This window comes from Fusarium redolens (assembly GCF_020744475.1).
Source record: "Fusarium redolens strain MPI-CAGE-AT-0023 chromosome Unknown BKA55scaffold_8, whole genome shotgun sequence".
Lineage (NCBI taxonomy): Eukaryota > Fungi > Ascomycota > Sordariomycetes > Hypocreales > Nectriaceae > Fusarium > Fusarium redolens.
Genome location: NW_025763671.1, coordinates 407,550 through 431,099, shown reverse-complemented (window position 1 = coordinate 431,099; position 23,550 = coordinate 407,550). Strand labels below are relative to the sequence as shown.

At 49.2% G+C, this 23,550-nt stretch overlaps 7 protein-coding genes across 7 annotated transcripts; 4 read left to right on the top strand and 3 right to left on the bottom strand.

Moving 5' to 3' along the window:
* Positions 1-244: 244 nt before the first annotated feature.
* Positions 245-1,906, top strand: BKA55DRAFT_512527 (serine hydroxymethyltransferase; the record flags this gene model as incomplete). The annotated part of the gene is made up of 4 exons (XM_046187815.1): positions 245-292; positions 376-426; positions 491-855; positions 916-1,906. The coding sequence occupies 4 exons, from the start codon at positions 245-247 to the stop codon at positions 1,904-1,906; spliced, it is 1,455 nt and encodes a 484-aa protein (XP_046049095.1).
* Positions 1,907-3,372: 1,466 nt separating this feature from the next.
* BKA55DRAFT_511566 (uncharacterized protein) lies at positions 3,373-6,901 on the bottom strand (the record flags this gene model as incomplete). Its single annotated transcript, XM_046187722.1, has 3 exons — positions 3,373-4,566; positions 4,615-5,777; positions 5,830-6,901. The coding sequence occupies 3 exons, from the start codon at positions 6,899-6,901 to the stop codon at positions 3,373-3,375; spliced, it is 3,429 nt and encodes a 1,142-aa protein (XP_046049094.1).
* Positions 6,902-8,545: 1,644 nt separating this feature from the next.
* On the top strand, positions 8,546-9,591 carry BKA55DRAFT_361553 (uncharacterized protein). Its single transcript, XM_046185855.1, has 2 exons — positions 8,546-8,675; positions 8,801-9,591. Exons 1-2 carry the CDS (start codon positions 8,648-8,650, stop codon positions 9,385-9,387), a joined length of 615 nt encoding a protein of 204 aa, XP_046049093.1. The 5' UTR covers positions 8,546-8,647; the 3' UTR covers positions 9,388-9,591.
* BKA55DRAFT_361554 (uncharacterized protein) lies at positions 9,592-10,469 on the bottom strand. The gene has a single exon (XM_046185856.1). It carries the CDS (start codon positions 10,363-10,365, stop codon positions 9,796-9,798), a length of 570 nt encoding a protein of 189 aa, XP_046049092.1. The 5' UTR covers positions 10,366-10,469; the 3' UTR covers positions 9,592-9,795.
* Positions 10,470-11,750: 1,281 nt separating this feature from the next.
* Positions 11,751-13,121, top strand: BKA55DRAFT_675647 (Prefoldin subunit-domain-containing protein). Its single transcript, XM_046198076.1, has 6 exons — positions 11,751-11,915; positions 11,982-12,107; positions 12,215-12,326; positions 12,379-12,477; positions 12,529-12,654; positions 12,709-13,121. Exons 1-6 carry the CDS (start codon positions 11,884-11,886, stop codon positions 12,826-12,828), a joined length of 615 nt encoding a protein of 204 aa, XP_046049091.1. The 5' UTR covers positions 11,751-11,883; the 3' UTR covers positions 12,829-13,121.
* Positions 13,122-13,150: 29 nt separating this feature from the next.
* BKA55DRAFT_567878 (uncharacterized protein) lies at positions 13,151-16,568 on the top strand. Its single transcript, XM_046192775.1, has 2 exons — positions 13,151-13,425; positions 13,491-16,568. The coding sequence occupies exons 1-2, from the start codon at positions 13,354-13,356 to the stop codon at positions 16,365-16,367; spliced, it is 2,949 nt and encodes a 982-aa protein (XP_046049090.1). The 5' UTR covers positions 13,151-13,353; the 3' UTR covers positions 16,368-16,568.
* Positions 16,569-21,601: 5,033 nt separating this feature from the next.
* On the bottom strand, positions 21,602-23,077 carry BKA55DRAFT_690007 (protein-tyrosine phosphatase-like protein; the record flags this gene model as incomplete). The annotated part of the gene is made up of 2 exons (XM_046199435.1): positions 21,602-22,632; positions 22,690-23,077. 2 exons carry the CDS (start codon positions 23,075-23,077, stop codon positions 21,602-21,604), a joined length of 1,419 nt encoding a protein of 472 aa, XP_046049089.1.
* Positions 23,078-23,550: the final 473 nt, after the last annotated feature.

Genomic DNA, 23,550 nt, shown 5'->3' with positions numbered 1-23,550 from the left:
CTAACCTGTCTCTAGCTCACCACTCGTACCTGTGTGGTGGCCGTCTTCGGAACCCGTAGAACCAAAAAAACGGAAAATTTTCTTTGGACAGGAGGGACCTTTCTGGAGAGCTACTACTACTTCTACCTGGATCCTCCCACATGCTTTACTCTCTTCCCTTCCTCCTCACTCACTCACTCACTCATAAACCGTTAGAGAAACATCCCACCTGTTTCTTTTCCCACACTCACCAACAATATTCACAATGTCTCCCACAAACGCCGAGTATGCGCTCTCTGAGTCGCACAAGGAGGTAAGCTTCCCTCTCCCCCCCCGCTATTCCCCCCCGTCCCAGTATTGAGGGTATACAAGATCGATTGACTCACACTCCTTTAGATGCTTGAGAAGTCTCTCCTCGACTCCGACCCCGAGGTCGCCTCTATCATGGTACGTTCTACTCAATTGAGTGTCTTGACCATTCCCAGTCGACAATGACTTACGCCCGCTGTAGAAGGATGAGATTAAGCGTCAGCGCGAGTCCATTATCCTCATCGCCTCCGAGAACATCACCTCCCGCGCCGTCTTCGATGCCCTTGGTTCTCCCATGTCTAACAAGTACTCTGAGGGTTACCCCGGTGCTCGTTACTATGGTGGCAACCAGCACATCGACCAGATCGAGCGTCTCTGCCAGCAGCGTGCTCTTGAGGCTTTCCACCTCGACTCCGAGAAGTGGGGTGTCAACGTCCAGTGCCTTTCTGGATCCCCTGCCAACCTCCAGGTCTATCAGGCTATCATGCCTGTCCACGGCCGTCTCATGGGTCTCGACCTTCCCCACGGTGGCCATCTGAGCCACGGTTACCAGACCCCCCAGAAGAAGTGAGTTTGCCAACAGATCAGCACTGGCAGGTTTGTGGCAATATGCTAATCATACGAAAGGATTTCTGCTATCTCTACTTACTTTGAGACCATGCCTTACCGTGTCGACCTCGACACCGGCATCATTGACTATGATACCCTCCAGAAGAACGCCATTCTCTTCCGCCCTAAGGTCCTTGTTGCCGGTACCTCTGCTTACTGCCGTCTCATTGACTACGAGCGCATGCGCAAGATCGCCGACTCCGTTGGTGCCTACCTCGTTGTCGATATGGCTCACATCTCCGGCCTCATTGCCGCCGAGGTCATCCCCACTCCCTTCAAGTACGCCGACATTGTCACCACCACCACCCACAAGTCTCTACGTGGTCCCCGTGGTGCCATGATCTTCTTCCGCAAGGGTGTCCGCTCCGTTGATGCCAAGACCGGCAAGGAGACTCTCTATGACCTCGAGAACCCCATCAACTTCTCCGTCTTCCCCGGTCACCAGGGCGGCCCTCACAACCACACCATCACTGCTCTGGCTGTTGCTTTGAAGCAGGCTGCCAGCCCTGACTTCAAGACCTACCAGGAGAAGGTTATTTCCAACGCCAAGACTCTCGAGAACACTTTCAAGACTCTCGGCCACAAGCTCGTCTCTGACGGCACTGACAGTCACATGGTCCTCGTCGACCTTCGCCAGCACAACCTGGACGGTGCCCGTGTTGAGGCCGTTCTTGAGCAGATCAACATTGCTTGCAACAAGAACTCTATCCCTGGTGACAAGTCTGCTCTCACCCCTTGTGGTATTCGTATTGGTACCCCCGCTATGACTTCTCGTGGCTTCGGCGAGAAGGAGTTCGAGCGTGTCGGCAAGTACATTGATGAGGCCATCAAGATCTGCAAGGAGGAGCAGGCTGCTCTCCCCAAGGAGGCCAACAAGCTCAAGGACTTCAAGGCTCGCGTCGCCAGCGGCGAGGTCCAGAAGATTAACGACCTTAAGAAGGAGATTGCCTCTTGGTGCAACGCTTTCCCTCTTCCCGTCGAGGGCTGGCGTCTGGATGCCGGCATCTAAGATGCATGGCACCGAGACATGATTGCTCCTTCAAAGGCCATCCATCCCTCAACATGATGTGATGCCTTTATTCTCTAACACGCATTTAACATGGATGAGGCAAATGGCGAAACGTTCAACAAGCATGCATTTCATCACGGCGCAGATACCTAGTTTGTTTTTTTGGTCAAGGCTTTTTTTCAGGTCGGGATATATAAGCATCCTTCAACACAAGATGGAATCGCTGGAAAAAAGGTAGTGGGAGTTGGGTTGTGTTTATGATATCTGAGATGGTTATTTCCTCTCTCTAGCTGTTTTGTCATTCTACCCACTAGGTTTGAACCAAGATCAGTTAGAAATGCACTCCATAGAGAGTAGCATTCAGCTAAATAAAATCAATGGCTGAAGCAAAGAACTCCTCGCCTTCTCTGGTTTGTGAATGTGTTCCGGCTTGGGAAAAGTAAACGCTTTCGAATTGGGATATCAGGCTTGACGCCCTTGGGTCACCGTCAACAAAACCAGCAACTCCTCACGCAAGTTGTGAGAGTGTTGTTCAAGTTACCCACTCGCTATATGGGCTATTGTGGTAACAGCACCTTGAACATCTTTGAGGATTCCTGATCACGAGAAGTGTCAGAGGCTCATCATCCATTTACCTACGTATTTCCAACTGCTGACATATCACTTATTGCTCTACATCACAATATCGGAGCTCGCTTTCTTGTTCAATCATCACTTGTTCCTTTATTTATTGCTTCTCAACCACATATCCCATTCGGTCCTGGATCCAAGGGTTTCCATCTCATCAAATGACTGCTTAACCTTTCCGCAATCAGTCCATCCATCCAGGTTGCTTCTAAGAAAGAGAAAAACGACAACGAGGTCTGTATATAATAAACGCAACATCCTGCCATGCACCGCGACGTAGCTGTGCCCCATCCTCATTAATCCATCTGGTGACCTTTCCATACGACGGCTAGCCATCAAGAGTCAAACCACCCACATAATGCCTGCTTTTGGTTGTCCTAAGGAAATCACGACGGGAAAGCCACCCGCGCAACACACTGTGTGCAAGACTGGTGTAGTTGGGTAAATTGGCCTTTCGTCTTCTCATGTATCGTATAAATAAGTGTTGTGCTAACCCCAGAGCTTCGAATAGGAAACGACCAGTAAAAGAGACAATAACGCCTTGGATGGATGATTTATTGAGTGGTTGCTCATATGCAAGATAAAAGAATAACGACAAAACCAAAGACCAGCTTCAAAGGCCCATAACATGTCTGCCGGGGTATGTAAAAGGACGTCAATACCAAATATAGGAAAAGTAGTACATGATTTATATGAAAAAGTAAGTTGTAAGGCACCCTGGTTCACGGTAAGGCACTGGCGGAGTAGAGTGTATGTTGGCGAGAGTGAGTATGGTATGGTGTCTATAGTGGACACCAAAGTCTCGAAGAGTTTGTAGCTGCCCAAGGCTTTGCATGCCACTACTGAGCAATGCTTTCTGGGCTCATCATGCCGATAGTGTCGTCCTTGTCTGTTTGGCTGGCGTTGCCCTGACTATGCATGCTGTCCTGCCTCTCCATGCTTGGAGCCAAAGCAAGAACTGCAGGGTTGGGGGCTGGGCCAGTTGTTGCAGTCATGGACTTCTTCTTGCCAGGGGTAGTACCTGGCGCGCCCTTTTCGGGTGATGCGTTTGCATTGGCTTTAGCCTCAGCAGCAGCAGCCTCCATCTTCTTCTTCTTTTTAGCGAGTGCCAATTGCTCCTTAGGAGATCGTTTCTGAGCGGTTACAATCTTTCCACTCGCGCCCAAACGTGGACGAGGTTTCTTTTGCTTGGTAGGCAGGTCTTCGTCCTCCACAAGGGGCTGATCGCCATTAGCGTGCAGCTTAGCCAGGAAGAAGTTCTTGACCAGGCCAATTTGGTCCTGAATGTTCTCCTTTGTGACTGGCTCTGAAGACGGCAGTGGTTCGAAGAGATCAGTGGCTGCTTCGCCAGTCGTTTGTGTCTGCATCTGGTATTGGTTGCGAACTCTCGTCTGCAAAAGATGCAAGGGCACGGAGATCATATCAAGTCCCATCTCCTTATCCAGACCCAAAGCCCGGAAACCGAAGAAATCTTCACCAAGGTCCTCGGCGAAGTCACCACTAACGAACTGCTCACTGCCATCTTTGAAAGCACCAACCCCATCAGCTCCAGCATCTTGAGACAGAGCAGGCCGCAGTAGGTCAGTAAGATGAAGCTTCATCCGTTCATGTAGAGCATCCAACTTGGTGCTCAAGCGATCGAGCTCATCCTTCGCGTACAATTCCAACGAACTGATGTCATGACCATTCTCGTCCAGGGTGTGGAGGATGACTTCCTCAGGAGTGAATCTGGACTGGAATTTGGACCCCTGAGCATTCGCCGGAGATGGCTTCTTTTCTGACTCGTTGTAAACATTGAAAGTTCGACACAGCTTCTGAAAGTAATCTGCTGCAACGCTTGTGAAGGCATCCATGGCTGATGGCTGAAGTTCCTCGAATCCAGTATGGTAGAGAACCTTGGCAATAGAGCGCTTGAGGGCGTTTTGGCATGTTTCGGGTGCCATGACAGGACCGTCATCGCTGATGAAATGAGGCTCAATATCCTGTTCTACGAAGGGATCCGAGTTTGACTTGGGGAATTGGTTTGTATACACCTATATCACATCAGTAAATCAGCAGCATACATCATGGTTTTCACATACCTGAGTTTGAACTTGCATCTGCTTGATAACCGAGATCCTGGTTGCAAGTTTCCTCGTCTCTTGAATCTGATGAATATTCTCATCCATCTTCTTTGTCAGACGACTCGTTGGTGCTGTGAATGACCCAGGCGGCACCAGGCGTAGGAACTCCTCGTGCTGGTTGATAACTTTCCCTTCTCCATCTTCGACCCATTGAAGTTTCGGGTGAATATCAGGGATGTTGCTCAACGTATCATAGTAGTCGGGTATCACCTTAGCCTCTTCTTCCTCAATTTCCTCAGCCAGAGTCTCGGTCGGCTTTGTTGGTGAATCTTCCGACGCCACAGCTGTGGAGTTTGCTTGAGAATGAGTAATGATGCCCTCTGCCTCTGCCTCCCTTTGTCGCTTAAGGAATCGACGCATACCGGCCTTGGAACGAACGAGGGCGGGGGCTTCGGTGTTGAACTTGTTGTCCTTGAAAAGCTGGAATCGCTCCTTGGCAACCAGGGCTCGATCCTTCTTAGTAGTTTGCTTCCAGACCTTGTACTCTTCATCCTCAAAAGCCTGCTCGGCAGCTTCACCAAATGCTGAGTTTAGTGCCAGGCCATTGATGCTTGGCCCATCAATGTCCATGGCATCGGCGTTGCTCCCCATGCCGGAATGGCCGTTGACGCCGCTTGGAGTGAGCGAGCCAGCAATCGGTGGAGTCGCAAAGCCATTGCTGCCGTCAACCTCTGAGCCCTCTCGAACTTTTCCTAGAAGCCCATTTACTTGAAGAATGGGCTTCTGGTCTATTGCTGGTGTGTCCTCTTTCTGGTCGTTTGGAGCCTTTCGTGCCTTACTTGTCCCCTTTGCGCCAGCTTTGCGACCTCGTGAAGACATAATGGGCTCGTCATCGGAATCCTCCCCAGCATCGTCGTCCCCGCCATTCTGTTTTCGCCGTTCTTCTGCCTCAACCTCTGCTCGAGAGCGGATGACAAGATCTGGGATCAATGGAATAAGTTTCTCCGCCTCCTTTCTCATCCCATTGGCCATGCGTCGCAGAGGGTGATTCATATCTTGGTTATACCTAAGGCAATTGTCCCAGATCAAGTTAAGATCCACAACGAAATCAGCCTTGGATTTGTAAGTCAGACTTTTCAACTTCTTGGTCATTGTGCCGAGATCCATGGGGTTTTTGATGACTATAGGTATATTAGTTTCGTCAGTGGCACGAGACTGTTCGTGGTGTCTCACAATTGTAGTAGTCTGGAGCATCCCTCTTGTTGACTCTTGTCAGAAAGGGAGTGGAATATTCCGTATGCGCCTTGAGTTCTGTCAAGACCTTTTCTAAAGCCTCGTACAGCTCCTCCTGGTTCACATTCTCCTCGCTGGCCCATTTGCTCCTATTCTTACGGACCTCGTTCATCAAGAGCCGGAGTTCGGCATCAGAGGCACGAACCTGATCTCGTTTCATGTCGATACGAGCGATGAGATGTTTTAATGTTAGGCTAGAAGCGCCGAGATTGGCGCTGCTGAGAGACCCCTGGTTTGGGGCAGCACTATGGTTATTAATTGGATGATGGTTGTGATCCATCTCAGCCTGGAGCTGCTTCTCAGAATCTTCGAGTTGTTGTTGTTCTAGCATAGCGGCGCGGTCATTCTCCAAGGTGTGAAAGATGGTGTGGAAACTCCTCCGAGCGGCGGCTTCGGTAGCTGTACGAGCTTCCTCAAGCTTCTTGATGGCATCTTCACCATCTTTGTCTTTTGACTGTGAGCCATCTTGATCCTTGGATTTTTCACCATGCTTGCTTGGTGATGTCACCGAATGAACAGGTGAGCTCCCTGATTTGGATGGCGACAGTAACGTATTGGCAGGGGCGACAGCAGAATGAGGTTTTGATGCCGATTGCGAAGGCTCGTCATCTTCTTCGTCATCATCGTCGTCGTAGTCGTCTTCATCGATGGTGCGCTTCGCTTTCTTTAAGGGGGGTTCCTTGATTGGGTCGTGGTCGGTCGTGGGAGGGATAATGTTTGCGGAGGGGGGCGGAGAACGTCGGAGAGCAGATATCGCGGGATAATTGTAAGAACCATCTTCGGAGAAGAGTAACGCGACCTTGTCCTCAGTCTTGCGATACAAATCCGCAAATAGGGCGCGTCGGTTCTCTTCCTCGATGTCAAGTGGTGCCTCAGGCATCAGCACACTTGAATTATCAATAGGAGTTTGAGTTCGCGCGGGGATATCGTCGAGATGCGATACACTCCTATTACTGTTGGTATGGTGCAAATAGGGAGGTTGCCAGGCGGGCTGGCCGTTGGTGATGGACATGATGGACCCAGGGCGATGATAGCGAAAACGGGGCGCGAGTCGCCATGCGCAACAGGATGCGCTCGCGTGCGGCGGGACCGAGGGCGATTGGTGAGCTCAAGACCACATGGGACAAGCGAGAGGCATCGGTAGAGATAGTAGATAGAATTTGGTGATTATATGGCACGTGGAAGGTGGTGTTTTGATGGATCGCGTTCTACCGTTTTGTCGTCTGTTCAAGAGGTGAGGTTGATGATTTGGGGGGAGCCTTGTCAGGTACCTTTCCCAAAGTGGAGAGTTTTCCCTGAGTGAGCGCGCGCTGGACCGACTCGTGGGGGAATCTCGCGGGGGAGAGTTATGGGTACTAAGGACCTGAAGAGGCTGAGGTTATAGGAGGGTTAGAGTAGCTGATTGGAAGTTTACCTCAAGTTGGTGAATGATTCTCTCCCTATTAAAGCTATTAATTGGGATACCAATTCCTTTGTTTGATTGATTGTCCGGTCTTGGGCACAGGCTCCCTTCTCATCGTTTACCCACCATGTATTCCGTACCTACAGAGGACATGCTTCGGCCCCGAGAATGGAGCCTACCTATGTATCTTTGTCAGCGAGTCACGTGCCACAAACACCAAGGCCCGAATTAAAGGTATTCGAACTCTGCCTGCAGTTCGAAAATCATTGAAGTTATTCGCTATTACTTCAAAATTTAACGTGCCTATCTTCAGACGCCATCATAAGGAACTCACCACGCGCCTACAATGAAAAATCTGAATTGGATCTTACATAGCCAAGCCTTCTTAATAAGGGGTGTATTACTGGTGATGAGGAATATATGCACATCACACAATGCAATACACATCCTTGTTCCCACAAACCATGAATGAAGAACAACGCCATCTTTCTAGACCACCCCGGAGATGATCTCTAGCCAGCGATACACAAGATCGAGGAATATGGGGGGCATGCCTGCGCTTGTGTCTGTGCCTAGCAAGCCCGAAATGGGGCCACTTTGAGATCACCAAAGTATCAAACTCCAAATTGTAGCCCTACAACCTCCCAATGCATAAATGATGATGGTGTTCCTTGAAGCAGCATTGTATCAGTCTAATGGCGAGTTATATTCATGATGATCTTCTCCGGTTTCCTTAATTTCTGTACGATCGCTCAGAAAATAATAATCTGAAGTCTCATAGAATCTCTTGGGATCAAATGTTGAAGAAGCGATCTACTGCATGCACCTGGGCTTGAGGGAGCAAGAAAACTTCCGACCTTAAACTTGGGTGCCAAAAATAACCCATCTAAAAGCTCTTAGATTTATAAGTAAGCTTACCTGGACCTTTTTGTCGCCCAAGATGGAGGTCTTAAAGTTTTCTTGCCCCCTTGCTGGGGTCTGGGGTAGTATAAGTGTCCATGTTACACTCTTCTTGATCCAATGGAATTGGTGATCTGGCAAATCCCTGTCAGTTCAAAGTTCATGCACTGCCACATTTGTTGATGAGCCCCGCCACAAGGGCTATCGTCGTCACTCAGCTTCCTGCGTGGAGGAGAGCTCCACGCTTTCATTTTCTCCCACTGCTCGGTCAAAGCTCTCTAAATCCCAGTCTTTTACACAACTATTATAACCTGCCCGATATTGCATTCACAAAAGACCAGACATTTGCTTTTGACAAGGCGCCACGTTTGGAGAACCGAGGACCCTCTTATACGAAGTTGGAAGTTAACCACTCCGTTGGACTTGTCCGGCTCAACTCAAGCTACTGGACTCTTCATGATGAGAATACGACTCCCAGTTGCAGGTACGTCATTGCGTTATGTCCGACTCCCCTCAGTGTTGTCAGTGGAATGCCGTCCCACTCTAGGATCGATATTCAGAACTCGAACACATAGTCTTTGACCGTGAATAAAACTGATAGCTTGCTAGGTGTCTTCCTGCTCTTACTCCTCATCGCCGCCTACGCCGGCTTGACTTCAATACAGCTTGGCCAATATGTCAACGACAAGGTGTTACACTTCATCACCTTTTTTGCGCTTACCGTTGTGTTTTACTGGGTTGTCGATACGAATCGAAGACGCGTTTTGAATATGACTTTGGTCGTTTGCACAATTGTTCTTGGTGTCGGTTCCGAATTCATCCAAAGCTTCCTCGACAACGGTCGGGAGTTTGATCTGTACGACATTGTTGCAAATGTGATAGGAAGTTTGTTTGGTGTTGGCCTTTGCTCGTGGTATCACAAGCGTATGCTCGAGCGCAAGCGACGTAGACGATACAGTGCTGTTCCTGGCGAAGAGCAGGGTGACGTTGAGCTCGGCGAAGGTCACGAGTCTGGGGTTATGGAAGGGAACAGTCGCTCTCAAACATTAGAAGAGGAGGTTGACAACTGGGACGAGAACCAGATCGACGATGACTGGGACGAGGACGAAACACACGAGACTTCAACCAACACTCACGTGTTGGAAACGAACGCGGACAATGGTGACTTGGGAGATACAAAGAAGCGAATGGACTAACACGACCGATGAGCTTAGCTATGGTCATGTAAAGATACTCTACCACGACTTATGACTGGATGGCCCTGCACGATTTACGTTCAACTGGATTACAGTGTATTTGATGCCTTGGTGACTGCTTGGTATCCGAGGAGCCAAACCAGAATATCCATGATTCTCCCATCTTGAAAATGATATCGACACTGAACTGTCCTAGGCATTATTCCCACTTCGACCAGCCTCGTCTAATACAGCTAAACTATACATCTTATGAATAGTGCAGACTTGGGGGTGGGGAAATAACTTCCAGCTATAATGGCAACTGCAATAAGTATGACCAGCCCACGATGGAAGTATTGCTCCACAACCCTTGATATATATTCCTTTCCTCTACGCCTGTCGCACCTTAAATTGCAACATTCGCCTGTTTTAGTTGAATGGATGCAGCTGTGCAGGAATAGCGACAGAACCACAGTCGGTGAGGGAATCATGCTTGAAAGAAAGTGAGGATTTCCAATCCCTGAGGTACAGCGATTTCGTTTCCTGGCCGAGTCCAGTTGGCTCTTCTGAGTCAGGATGAGGATCTCCGTCAGAAGTAGATGGGGTTATTGCCCCTACTGATATTTCGAGCATAGGGTCTTCGCCAGCAATAGATGAGGCTACTAGTTCCGCTAGTGTTGTGGGCACGGGTTGACCATCAGAAGGAAATAAGTCTGTCAAATGTGGTGATGCTTTCATCGTGTAGGGAGTCAGATCTCTTTCCGGATCCTGGCGGGCGGAACCTGAAGCTGACGCTGACTTCTGGGGAAGACCATCTCCAACCGCTCCATGTTGATTAGGGAGACGACGAGGACGACAGGCCAGATATGCAGGCTCAGGAGGCACAGGACGCGTTCTGCTATACCACTGCCGGCCGTTGATATAGGCCATGGGCACTTGCGGCATCATTCTTTGAGTAAGGTGGTCTGCTATTACCTTGGAATCTTCGGAGCTATCCATCTCCTGATAAATACTCTCCCAATCTATTGGAAGTTAGCAACGACGGTCTGACCGGATACTGTGAGTGTCTTATCTATATTACAAGCCTTCGTCATAAGATGATGTGCCCAGTCCTTAGCCGTCCAATTTTCCTGTCGAGGGAGCATAGCCATCGATCCATTTACTGAGCCCCGAAGACGAGCTTTTGTCTTTGAAGACACGACGGGGTCAATGGAATATTATAGGGATAGCTGATCGGAGGATTAGGTAGACAGACTTTGAGAGACGCTGTCTTGAGCAATGAGAAAGCCGGGTATTTTGGGCTGAGAGGATTTTGAGAAGGGATTTTGGGGTTACTTTATATCTAACAACAAGAAGACAGTACAGGTTGAGTTTCAGGAGACTAAGGTAAAAGGTGATGGCCATCTTTAGTAGGTAGATTTTCTGTCAATCTCGGGACAACTGAATAAGCTTTTTTGAACAAGCTTTGCGATAACCACTTAAGTATTTGTTTCGGGGGTTTATCATACTATGTGAGGGCATCTACACTTGGGTTAGGCCGCATATACCCAGGGAAGATCACATAGCATTTTCATCGAGATTCTATCCGAGTCTGAGAAGACTATTGGATCAGGGGTTCAACATAATTCCTCGCTATTGCTCCTCACTCACATCGATGCGTGTTATTGTAGAAGTTTTTGTTCGAGTATGCACTAGGCACAGCCCCTGAGCGAGTTAGAGCATATTGATCACTGATCTAGCAACTCTGATATCTGAGGAAGGTTGTAAATAAAAGTTTGCGTAAGGGTTGACTCAGCTTCATCTACTCTTCGGCTAAGAATCACCAGCTTGCCATGCAAGTTGATGATGGGGGCTTTACGGCGTCGCGTAGACTCGTGAGATTGATCACGGAAAGGAGGAAAGTTAAAATGGATATTGGGAGGTAGAAGTGATTTATAGAAACCAATAAGACGAGCCAATGCAATTATCGAGCTTGAAATTGTTGTGTTACTTTGGAGAAGGTTTGTGAGAATACACCGTGCTCTTAAGTTTATTCAATAATGTGTAAGAGGACGTCAAGATACGGGGGAATCGATTAGAGATCAACATACAGAAAAATTCTAAAGGAGAAAAACCAAAGTGCCAACATCAATAATTGTAAAAGGAATACACTCCTGTCAGGCATTGTTAGACTGTGTTGAGACAACTTCAATCGCATTGTGAACCTGGGGAGCTACCCAATTTCAGAAAGACTACAAATGTATCACACTCCTATGGTATAGTATATGGTGACTGTTTCTGTAAACTACCTTCTCTATCTTAGGAAGAGAGGAAGGGCTCACGAGTTGGACTACATTATTTTGTCATGGGGTGGGATACAAGTAAAAATCAAGGTGAGGGCCCCCGCCTTCACCGTTGACCGAAGCCAGGTGAGACCCCACTGACGAAATGCCCCAAATCGCAAAACCCGCCCACGCCTGACCCCAGCTTCGTACAGCTACCTCGTCTTGCCTGAATACCTAAAGTGACATTAACAAAATGGCGTCAAAAGGAAAAGAGGCAGCGCAAAGGTAAGAGCCCAAAGAAACCCAATACAACCTCTCATGAATGGAAGACAGAAACTTACTCCCAGATAGTAAAGATGCTACGCCAACAAACCCACGGGGCATCCCCTATGCTCCGTTCGTTGACAAGGTCGAGGACTATGTTTCTACTCGAGACGACGTCGAACCCACTCTACGAAGCTTCCAAGAAATGATATCGTGAGTCAAATTTTGTCGAGAAGCTTTAGGACGACGCACGCCCTCAAATGCATGCTCTCTTCAGCTTGCGACATAGGCATTGGCGCTGACTCTGGATGGTGGGGTAGGAAATACCAATTCATGGAGATGAACCTACAGAAGCGAATGGGTGGCCTCAAGGAGAAGATTCCGGATATTCAGAAGACTCTTGACTCGGTCAAGTTTTTGAAATTAAGAAAGGTGAGCACGTGCAGCGCATTCTTGGACAAAGCAGGGCTGATGCTCGGTGTAGGATGACGACGAAGCGATAGACACGACGTTCGAACTTAATGACACTTTGTACTCCAAGGCGAAGATTCCTGCGACAGAGGAGGTCTACATCTGGCTGGGAGTAACGCACCCTTATCGCCATACTTAGCAGCAGGAAGCTGATATTCTACAGGCGAACGTGATGCTCTCATACCCCATAGACGAGGCAGAGACACTACTGAGTTCCAAGCTATCCACGGCAAAGACCAGCTTGTCTAACTGCGAAGAAGACTTGGATTTTCTCCGTGAACAAATTACGGTAAGTTTGAACAGCCTTCGCTACGAGGGTGAGCCATCACTGACTATGCCGTAGACAATGGAAGTCGCTATAGCAAGAGTTTACAACTGGGAGGTTGTGCAGAAGCGAAAGGACAAGGTCGAGGAGGAGGAAGAGAAGAAGAAGAAGAAGAAAGGAAAGTCACAAGGTGACTAATTCAAAAGAAAAGATCCGGCTGGTATCTGATGTGTCTATGAATGTTGAAATTGCAAAAAGTAGAGCAAAAATGAGAAAAGTAAGAAACATTTTGCCGGCAGAGCTTTGTTGTTAAAGTATGAAAATTAGCAGGGATTCCCAGCGCATCGAAAGTATCACACAAATCATTAGGCGAGCGCTTCGCTTCGAAAGATATTCACAAATTTGACAACAACCTCAGAAATCCTGATATACGCAGGTATAGTAGGTAAGGAGTGACCAACCTATTAAGGGATCTATCTATCTGGCCTTGGTGGAGGAGCTGAAGTGCGAGGAGCGACCCCGGATTGGCTGTCAATGACCTACAGCTGGGCTGCCCGATACTCCGATAATCTCGATTGGCGCATGCAAATTGTTTCCGTGAATGGAAACCGAACTTTCCAACTTTTGTTACGCCACCGCAGATATCACAACTCCCGCACTTAATTGCTTCGCCATTTATACCCTTCTTAGCTGTGTCATTGGCTTTGAAGAAATGGGCGAGAAATGCTGAGAAGTGCAACCCGGGAGCTGAGGCGAGGGTGGCACTTGTCGCAGGACGTGACAACCCAAGCCAAGGTGAATCTCAAAAGCCGAGTTTTCTTTCTTTTCTACGATGTGAAGCTTACAATTGACTCTTTCAGTCCGCTTCGTGCCTCAACTCAGCCCAAACCCGCCGATATGTGTCCTCTTTGGATGCCGTCGAGGCCGCCATAGTCAAGGACCGTCGTACCGACGATTACCAAAAGCGCCGCAAGAAAGTGCTGCCCAAGCGCTTGTACGATCCGAAAAATATTTTCAAATTCTCAGACTTCAATGAAGATAACGGGCACGGGCGAATTGAGCGACGGTTGAGGATGCTCAAAGGTTGGGTAGAGCAAAGTCCTGCAGTTCTACTTCGTAAATATCTTGCTCTGGAACAACCGCCTCGAGAATCGCTTTTAGAAATTGCCGCCATTCGAACTGTGCGCCTTCCGGTCGTCGTGATTCAAATGCACCTTCGACAACAGGTGGAAGCCGACCTCGAAAACAACCGAGATCTTGCCCAAGCGTTGCCCAACAAGTCGGAATGGGAAACCCTGATGAAGACCCTTGAATACAGCGGGAATACCGAGGAGCGACTGAACGAATATATGAGTATGCTTTTCGCCAAAACCGACGAAGACCGATGCCGATTATTCCTGGTAGATATGTCTCCGAAGCCCGTCTTCATGCTGAACTATCTGCTGAGATTGGGATCGAGCATTAGCAAAATCTCGACTTTGGACCGCCTGTTGGAATATGTTCAAGGACGGTTGCGTGCTACGACTGAGAAGGCTCGCAGGACATCTTGGGATAGAGGACGTGCAAGCAGTGAAATGGAAAGATTCACAACAGAAGATTTCATGATTATCATGGAACGACTTGCCTTCCACTGTCGTCGCATAGAAGCAAGGCGCCTGATTGTGCTTGCCGACATAATGGCGGAGTTTATTTTCAACTACAAAATAGGTTCTGCCGAACAGACGTACTGGATGAGATGCAAGTACTTCAATGCCGGCCTGACCGCTATTGCTCGGAATAGCGGATCCGGGCCGCAGCATTCGTCTATACCCTACGCGTACGTCTGGGAGGCTCAGCGTACCCTTCTGAGAATGTCTGGCAGTCTCCCGGAAGCCCTTTTGGTAGACAGAAATGCGTTCCGCGCCATCAGAACTGTGCTATCCGGGATGCCAAAGAACAGAGATGAGATCCACAATGCCACACGGTATTCAAAGTCATGGCCGCCATATCTGCAACCAGCAGACGGTATGGACGAGGCTATGGAAGCAGAAGAGAGCTGGTCCCGCGTTGTTCGGGCAGGGATGATGATGCAGGAAGCAGGATTCTCCAAACAGGAGGCTGACAGTGCATTGGATATTCTGCTAGGCATGACTCCCGGTGGTACTCCAACAATTCAGCAGCAGGTCAAAGTAGCTCCGGAGCAAGACCTTTCGGCGTGGCAAGCATCAATCATTGCTACACGCAACGCTCATGAAGCATGGAAGCAGTTCTGCCAACCCCCAAAGGCTGGCATGGCTCCTGGACTGCCAGAATATGCAGCCATGTTCCGGAAATCATTTGCTCGTGATGCTGATCCCGAACAAGGCACCTTACCGGGAGACAATTCTCTGAGTCATCCTACAAATGAGGACATGAATTTGACAGAACTGGAGAAGCTGCGACAACAACCCCCGACCCCTCAAGAATTGTATGAGATGATGAGACGCGACGGATTGCTGCCCGATGAACACATCCTTCACATTCTAGTGGCAAACGCCCAAACTCTCGAGGAAGCCCATCGTTATCTGCAAGACGGAAGCACAGAGCATCGTAACTACGCTTACTTGTTGGTACCCGAACCAACAGCTGACAAGCTGAAGGCTATTCCTTTACCATTGTTCTCGGCGTATGTGGATATGTTGTCCAAGACAGTGCACCCCAAAGGCAGTAATCTGATACGCGCCATTCGGCTCGCAGAGCTGCGTGTGGGTCGCAGGAACCAGAACTGGGTACCTCATGTATGGGCACCTATCATGAAGAATGTAGGGCAGCATCATTATGGTCTGAAGCTCACCCTGGAGGCGCAACTTCGTCTGATAATACACCTTGTAGATCGTATCGACGCCGTGCAGGGAATGACTCTGTTTCTTTTCAACAGATTTGTGAGAACCCTGCGGAAGATTCTGCGAAGAGAGCTACAGGTACTGGCGAGCGCTGTAGAAGCCAACAACACCAACTTCAACTTACTTGGCGCCCTTTATTGCAGAAATGCCGAGGAAGACGGTGCTAAAACCGAGATGAGCACGGAGGCAAGGAGCAACTCAGCTCTGCATCTATTTCGTGTTCTTATTTCACGTATGAAAGGCTTCTATCATGCACTCGTTGTCGAGGAACGAGAGAGGCAGCGGCCTGAAGCAGAAGAAAGTACAGATCTATCGTTTGTGGACATCATGCGATCACGGCGAGATCCCGTGTTGGCACCTTTTGCTCACGACCTGATGCAGTCGCTGGCGTTTGCAGGGGAGTATAATGAAATGGCCCAGTTAACAATGTGGCTCATAATGGAATGGAGCCCTCTACAGTCACAAGAAGACGAGATGATAAACATGGAGGTGTTACCTCACGACGTGGACATGTTGGAGACTTTGTGTGCGTATCGTGCGTTTGCGGAACCCATGTTAACGGACGAAGTGCGCAATCGCGTACGAGACGTCCGATTCCAGATTGGGATCTGGCAATGGCCAGGCGACCAGATAGTACAGTCGTATATCCAGGCCAATGCCGTTCACGGGCATGAAGAGTTAATTCGAGTTCTCAAGTGGGCTCGCATCCGAGAGCATAATCGACAGAACCACCTGCTTACGAATGTCGACGATTTAGACTTGGACGCCATTGAAAACAAGCATGAGACTGCAGAGCACCAGTTCAACACCCACGAAGAGTTTAGAAAGAGAACAGCACTGCGAAGTGGCGAGCAAGGATCATTGCTGGAAACCTAGGGTTTTGGGGTACCTAATATAAACAGAGCATTGATGGCGGCGTTTAGACGCGGTGGCGTTTATCGTATATGTATACAACACTGTACAACATCCATGAAAAAGGCGTCTGTTAGCTGAAACGATGGTAGAAAAAGAAGCAATGAAATTTCAATGTGAAAGGGATCTATCTCCTTAGTAGGTTAAAGACTAAGAGCTCAGCCACGGTCCATGGATTTGGTTGATTACTTTTCCTTACCTACGCTACTAACGGGCGGCTATCGCCAAATGATGTAGTGATCCAAGACGACGGTTCTGGAGGTCATCTATTCTTAACTAGCCACTCACGGAGGAGGCATGAAAGAGGAAATGAGAAGGGTTGATCAGGTCTAGACTATCAAGGCCAACTATGGGTCGACCAAGCCTAAAAAAGCATGACTCTGGGAAGAGAAGAGAAGACCAGACCAGACCAGAATCCAGATATTATCCATGAAGGCATCACGAAACCCCTGTAACAAGCACTAAAAGCCTACAAGACCGCAGGCCGGTTCAGTGGAGACAGGACGATTGGCAGCTAGGTCCCGGCCGCTGTGGAGTTTGTGCCGCCAATAGGAACAGGCCGCGAATAAGCTGTTGAAACAGAGCGCTTAGAGCCAGTCTTTTATAGTACAACTTGACGATAACGAGACAAGCTTGATTGGCTGAGGGTTTTCGGATATTTTCTCTAAATGTTTTACATGTAATTTACTGGGGTGTTGGGTTGGGCGCCTGTTGATACTCAGGCTTGGCTGGGGACAGGGCAGGGCAGGGCAGAGCTATTCATGGTTCAAGCAAGAGAGTTTATGGGCCATGAAAATATGAGATCCGATACGAGATGAGACTTTTGTGAGGCGATTCATCGTCTTTTGCTGGCTCTAATTGGATATGAGTGATTCTTAGGGGGAAGCACTGCATATACATTAACAGAGTGTTACCACTACCTATTACAACTTTGTATGAATGGTTTCTCTCTACTCAGCATACAATACACACTCACTCTGACCACTTTTGTCCTTTCCTCTCTCTTTTCCTTTGTCAAGTATTTCCTATCTCTGTTTTGTGTGACTCTCTTTCATACTCAATCTGTTCTTTTCATTCACCGCTTTGTTCTTCTACTGTTCGTCATTCCCTTTGACGTTGCGAACAAGCTCCCTTGTCTTCACTGTTTTTGTGCCTCAGCATAAGGACATTGAACAAGTGACTGTTTTTTGTTTAGAGACAATCTCTATTTACTCTTAATCATCTTGAAGTTGGGAGGAAGCGATCGACAAACTCATACATTATTTTTCGTGCCACTATCAATTATTTCAAACGACTTATACTACTTTGACTCACGAACCGACCAACGACATAAACGAACGAATCTTTTCGATTTAACCAACACATTCCTTCTTTCAAAAAGTCTATACTATTATCGACATATTCTTCACGATGCGGTGTAATAGATCAAGGCTCGCCGTGGCCTTCTCACTCCTTTTAACTGCTCAGTCCGCGCAGGCTGGCCCTATGTGGACTGGTAGAATGTACGGAGAAACTGATAACACTTCTTCAACTGCTGGATCTAACTTGGGTGATAGAGAAAAAAGAAGCCCTGGCGCTTTTCTTGACGTTAGGATGGAAAACTCACAGGCTCCCACTGCAGCTCACGACGGATACGGGTATGGATCAGATTCGGAGACAGAACATGAGGACTCATATCTAACGATCTATCATAGCAATGGCAATGGGGATCAGACTACGCCTCGTCCGGTTTTCGAGACGCTTAACTCTACGCCTGAACCGAATCCATTGCTCTCAGAGAACCAGGGCGGTGACAAGAAGAAGAGCCCCTATTCTGATCTCCCCGAGCCAATCGAGGTTATCCCTGTTCAGCCGACTAATGATGCTCCTGAGCCAACGAGTGATGCACAAGAACCAACCCAAGAGCCTGGAGATAAGCCAACTTTCACGCAGAACCCTTCTGCACCGGTTCTCACGACCTCAATCGTGCCTAAGGATCCTACGACTGTGGCTGAGAAGCCAACCTCGGCTGAACAACCAGACTATAAGCCTCCTAAGGACACTGCAGTTGTCTCTGAGACTGCCCCAGTCACCAAGGACATTCCTACCTCTGCAAACGAAGCACCAACATCTGAGCCTGTTAGCGATGCTACGACTGTGGTACCCGATATCACCACAACCGAAGCAGCTCAGAAGCCAGAGAACACAGACACTCAAGGTCTATCATCTACCCTCGACCTCGGCACACTTCAACCTTCAGATGGGAGCAAGACTAAGCCAAGCGCCGTTGAAGAGACCACGGCCCCTGAAGCGCCCTCCGCTCCCGCTACAACAGCTCCAGGAAACGAGCAACCTCCCACCTCAGCTGTTGAAGAAGAGACAACTACCTTTGCGTATCAGCCGACTCCTACTGGTTACCTTACAACCCAGGCTCCTTCTGATACAGCTTTCCCGATCAACCCCAAGCACCCTACTCAAGTGTATCCCAAGCCTCCTACCACATCTGAAGGCCCCATACAGGAGACTTCTACCCCTAAGACGGAGTCTCCCACGGGTACAACTAAGATTGTGTCTGTAGTTCAACCTAAGGATCCCCAGTCCCAGACGACATCTGATGCCCAAAGCCAGCCTGCTCCAACTTCAGATGCTGCTCAACCTGAGACCCAGGTCCCAATTTCCGAACCTGCTCAGCCTAGCAATCCTGCTCCCACCTCTGAAGCTCAGCAGTCTTATGTCCCTGTGCAAAACCCTAGTGGTCAACAGCCTGATACTCCAGCTGCCACTACTGCACCAGCTCAACCCCAGGAATCTGCCCCTACCTCAGAGCCAGCACAACCTCAAAACCCTGTTCCCATTTCACAGCCTGCTCAACCTCAGCCTGGTATTCCAGCTTCAACTTCTGCTCCTCAGCCTCAGAACCCAGTTCCTACTTCGCAACCAGATCAGTCTCAACCAGAGAGCCCAGCTACATCTCAGGGCCAACAACCTGAGGCTCCCGCAGACACTTCAGCAGTTCAGCAGCCAGCTCCTGTCCCTTCGAATGGTCAGCCCCAGTATCCTTCCCCTGACTCTAACACTCAGCCTGCAGTTCCCCCTGCACCGCCTACCAGCACCGTTCTTGTATCTGACCCCTCCTCCCCTGAGACGACTTCTGCACCCAAGATAGTCCCCTCGGGAACATCGGCCAACGGCGTTCCAACTATCAACCCTGGTGTTCCTACAGGAACCAGTGCCATTCCTGCTTCTGCATACGCCAGCAATGTCGTCGATGCTCGCACATACAACGAGGAATTTGCCAAGCTCACACCCGAGTCTTCGTGCATGAAGGGTCAGGCTGCCTGCATTAACGGACAAACGGGTGTATGTGATGACACTGGCAAATTCCAACTCACACCCTGTAATACCAAAGGCGAGAAGTGCTTCGCTCTTCCTTTGTACAACTTTGAGGGTGGCATCAAGATTGTCTGCGAAGACCCTGCGACTGCTGCCAAGATTCTTGGTGGAACTCCAAGCAGTGGTGAGAACAACACTGTTCCCGGCAATGGAGACAAGGAGCAGCCTGCAACTACATCAGCCGCTGAGAAGCCCGCGGTTCCCGTGGTTACTGTTACGACTATAGTTACTGTAGATGATGGCGCAACCCCTGAACCAACTGGAGAGCCTGCCAAAGACCAACATTCTCAGCCTGCCCAAGAACAGCCATCCCAGCCAACTCAACCTGCCAATGACCAACCTTCACAGCCACAGCCTGTGCCAGAACAACCCACTCAACCCGCCCCTGAACAGCCAAGCCAGCCAGCTCCTGAGAAACCTTCCCAATCTCAACCTTTGCCAGAGCAGCCCACTAAACCTGTCTCTGAGCAACCTAGTCAACCAGCTCAGACCCAGCCAGCCGAGACACAACCATCCCAACCATCAGAGGAGAAACCTAGTCAGACAGACCCCGCAGAGCCTTCCAACCCTCAACCGACAAAGGCCTATGAAGATCTCCCTCCCACTTCCGCCCCTATCGCCGAACAAAGTACCACATCTGTTCCTCTCCCTGGCGGCACAACCTTGACCAAGTCCATCAAGAAGCCTGACGAAGCCAAGCCCACCACCTTCCCAGGCGATGATGACAACAAAGGCAAGGACGGCGAAGATAAGGGTAAAGATGGCCACAATGACGATGACAAGCCTACATCAGTCGTCCTCATCCCCATCCCCGACAAGCCTACCGATGCCCCATTTCCTGCCGCCACAGAAGCTAAAGCCGACAATGAAGAAGGCAGCAAGGATGACAAGAAGCCCGCGGCTGGGACACGCACTGGCGATGATGCTCACGCTACAACCATCGTCGTCGATGGCACTCCGACTGTATCCGTATACTTCACAGTGACAGTCACAGAAAAGGACCAGGCTACTGTCACTGTCACCGAAAAGGAGAAGGAGACTGTGACGCTGGTGATTAGCGCATAGATGCTGATTTTTGCTTTCTTAACAAAATTGTTCATTTGTCTGTTTTGCGAGCTATTTACTGGTGAACTGAATGGAGCGTATTGTGGTAATGAAGTTGATTTACATAGCAACACGTTGGCACCCGGCCACAACCATTTTAGATTGACAGCAAGATTACAATGATGTTCCCAGGTTAGGATAGATCTAAATCTTGAAAAGAAAACTATAATACATAACCCGCTGCTAAACATTTGGATCTTGTGGACATTGCTTAATTTCTGTTGTTATGCGAAATGTCTTGTCGCCTCTTTATGAATCTGATATATGATAAGAATGCTTCTTCGACGACCAACCCCTTGTTCGTGCGCTTGGTATCATGTATACTAACCATCTTATCTTGACTTGATTTGATTATTCCTGTACCGTCGTCATCTCCCCATTATGAGATGCGAGCTCTATGTTTGTTTATCATAAACCCTTAAGTCCCTACCCTGGCTTTGCTTGATCATACACTTCTGCTAACATCATACACTTGCGCAAAGCAGATTACCTATGCACCCGATTGACTCATGACAGGGTAAAACTTAACCATCAGCTTCCTCCCAACACAAATATTTCGAGAGGCTGCGCTTCATCCCCAAACCATAAAACTAGGTTGCCGCAGTTATCATGCACCAGTCCTACCCAGATGCATTCCCATCCGCAACTCCACCAAATCATCGCAATTAACGCCAGATAAACAGACCCCATTATCACATCTCAATCACTTCGGAACTCCGATGCTAGTGGTTGCCTTGCGTCGAGTCGGATACCGAGTCATCTATGAATGGATCGCCAACTTCCAGCCTCTTAGCTGCAGGCTCATTGCCCTCTTCATCGACTCCGTATTTGTCTTGCCATAGTTTCCGCATAACTTGGTAAATAAATATGAATTGGGGACGGCCCTGAACCATGCCAACACGCTGCTCTCGGAGAAGGTCGACTGTCTCGAAAATCAGATCCGGACCTTCTGCTGGCTCGTCGTACTTCTCAAAGGTGCCCAATTCTAGCTCGCGCATTAGATGCTCGAGCGTAATGAAAGTGCCAGTTCGACCAACACCAGCACTACAATGGATGATTCGCGGGTTTTGGGGCGCGCTCAGCTCGCGCGAAAGTCGCATGAGTTCGAAGAAGCCATCTAGATCTTCTAGTTCGGGAACCCCAAAGTCAGGCCATCGTCTATACAGTAGGTGCCACACGATTCGGGGCTCTTCTTCATCCTTCAGGTGCATGAGTAGCTTGCGCTTCTCAATGGCGCCGTCAGCAAGTTCTTCGTAAGAATCGTACGTGATCTGGGCCTGCCAGTCATCCTTCCACGCATCGTGTTCGTTCAGAGTCCAGGTAGGGTGGTCTTGGTTATCGGGGAAGTATTGGTGACATTTGACAACTCCACCTTCTGCCATGGTTGTCAGCTGTACGATAACAGCAGGTGAAGACATTTGCTCCGCAATCATGCGCCAGACATAGTCGATTGATGGCTGTGTTGGTCCTTGCATAGCGATGTACCGTAACGGTTCAAGGCTCGGATCGGAAGGCGAGGTAAGAGTGATCTCGGAAGCGTTGACATAGTCAAGTTCATCCTCGGGGACCTGAAGTTTGACTCGGTTGTGATTCCAAGGCTTAATGTTGATGTAGCGATCCATTACACCTTTCTCCTGGGCGTCAACCTGCTTGAAAGTCCCCCATTTAAACTCTTCATCCCCCTCATTCCTTGTGCCCTCGAGGACTCGGTCCCGTTCCGCCCACGTCAACTCCTGGAATTTGAAATCAATATCTATGAAATGTCAGTCTTGATCAATGCACTAGATCGTCGAGTTTGGGAGTTGTATACCCTGCATTGAAGATTCCAAAAAGGTAGGAATTCGGGGACCTGACCCCTTTGAATTAGCCAGCACATCGCCTTCGGCCGTGACGGGTCGACTCTTGACACCGTCGTGGCTCACGACGGCCGGTGGAGGACTGGAAGGCAACTCGACGGGTGGACTGTCGCGCGCTCTCTTTGTGGAGCCGCGCAAACGGAAATTTCGGAATGCGGCCCTCTTTGAGAGCTTGGACTTTTGTGGTAGGACTTGCTGTCCGTCCTGTTGTTGCGACTGCAAAGTTGCAGCTTGTAACTCGGTACTGGCGATACTGTCGACAGTATCACTGCTGGAGCGTTCGACGGAGGTCTGGATCGTGGGGTTCTTGGGTTTGCGCCTGAACTTGGGGATCCTGTCCATGGCGTCGGGGTTAGGTAAAGACAGGTGTGAGTACCCCAAGGAGAAGTTGCGCTTGAGGCTGGTGCTCGTCGCGGTTTTCACCAAAGGGTTGAACAACAGCGACAGCCCAAGTATAAGAAGCAAAGGCGACGGAGATTTGGGCGTAAGAAGAGGAATAGCGTCGGGCCCTCTTGGCTGGTGGAGGTCAGGCAGGGATCGGATCCGCGTGGGCTTTGGAGGGGCGTAGGCGCAGTCGATGGCGGAATCGTTTAATAGTGGCGGGATCGTGAAAAGAGGTGAAGATTACAAGGGTTTATATGTCGAGAAGCGGAAGAAGTAGAAGAATAGAGAAGTTTGAGTTGATGTGAAGAAGAGAGGAGAGGGAGAAGACGTGAGTGGAGTTGATACCGCAAACGGAAAAATTGGGGGTGTAAGAGAGAGAAAGGATTAAAATAAAGGTAAAAGGTAAAAAAGGAGTGAGCAAGAGGAAAGGA

What these genes read in the sequence shown, in the direction of transcription:
- BKA55DRAFT_361553 (XM_046185855.1), top strand. Translation starts at nt 8,648, where the DNA reads ATGATGAGAATACGACTCCCAGTTGCAG. An exon ending in AATACGACTCCCAGTTGCAG is followed by an intron (nt 8,676 to 8,800) that starts GTACGTCATTGC and finishes ATAGCTTGCTAG; the next exon opens with GTGTCTTCCTGCTCTTACTC.
- BKA55DRAFT_675647 (XM_046198076.1), top strand. Translation starts at nt 11,884, where the DNA reads ATGGCGTCAAAAGGAAAAGAGGCAGCGCAAAG. An exon ending in AGCTTCCAAGAAATGATATC is followed by an intron (nt 12,108 to 12,214) that starts GTGAGTCAAATT and finishes ATGGTGGGGTAG; the next exon opens with GAAATACCAATTCATGGAGA. An exon ending in TTCTCCGTGAACAAATTACG is followed by an intron (nt 12,655 to 12,708) that starts GTAAGTTTGAAC and finishes ACTATGCCGTAG; the next exon opens with ACAATGGAAGTCGCTATAGC.
- BKA55DRAFT_361554 (XM_046185856.1), bottom strand. Translation starts at nt 10,365, where the DNA reads ATGGATAGCTCCGAAGATTCCAAGGTAATAGCAGACCACCTTACTCAA.
- BKA55DRAFT_567878 (XM_046192775.1), top strand. Translation starts at nt 13,354, where the DNA reads ATGCTGAGAAGTGCAACCCGGGAGCTGAGGCGAGGGTGGCACTTGTCG. An exon ending in ACGTGACAACCCAAGCCAAG is followed by an intron (nt 13,426 to 13,490) that starts GTGAATCTCAAA and finishes TGACTCTTTCAG; the next exon opens with TCCGCTTCGTGCCTCAACTC.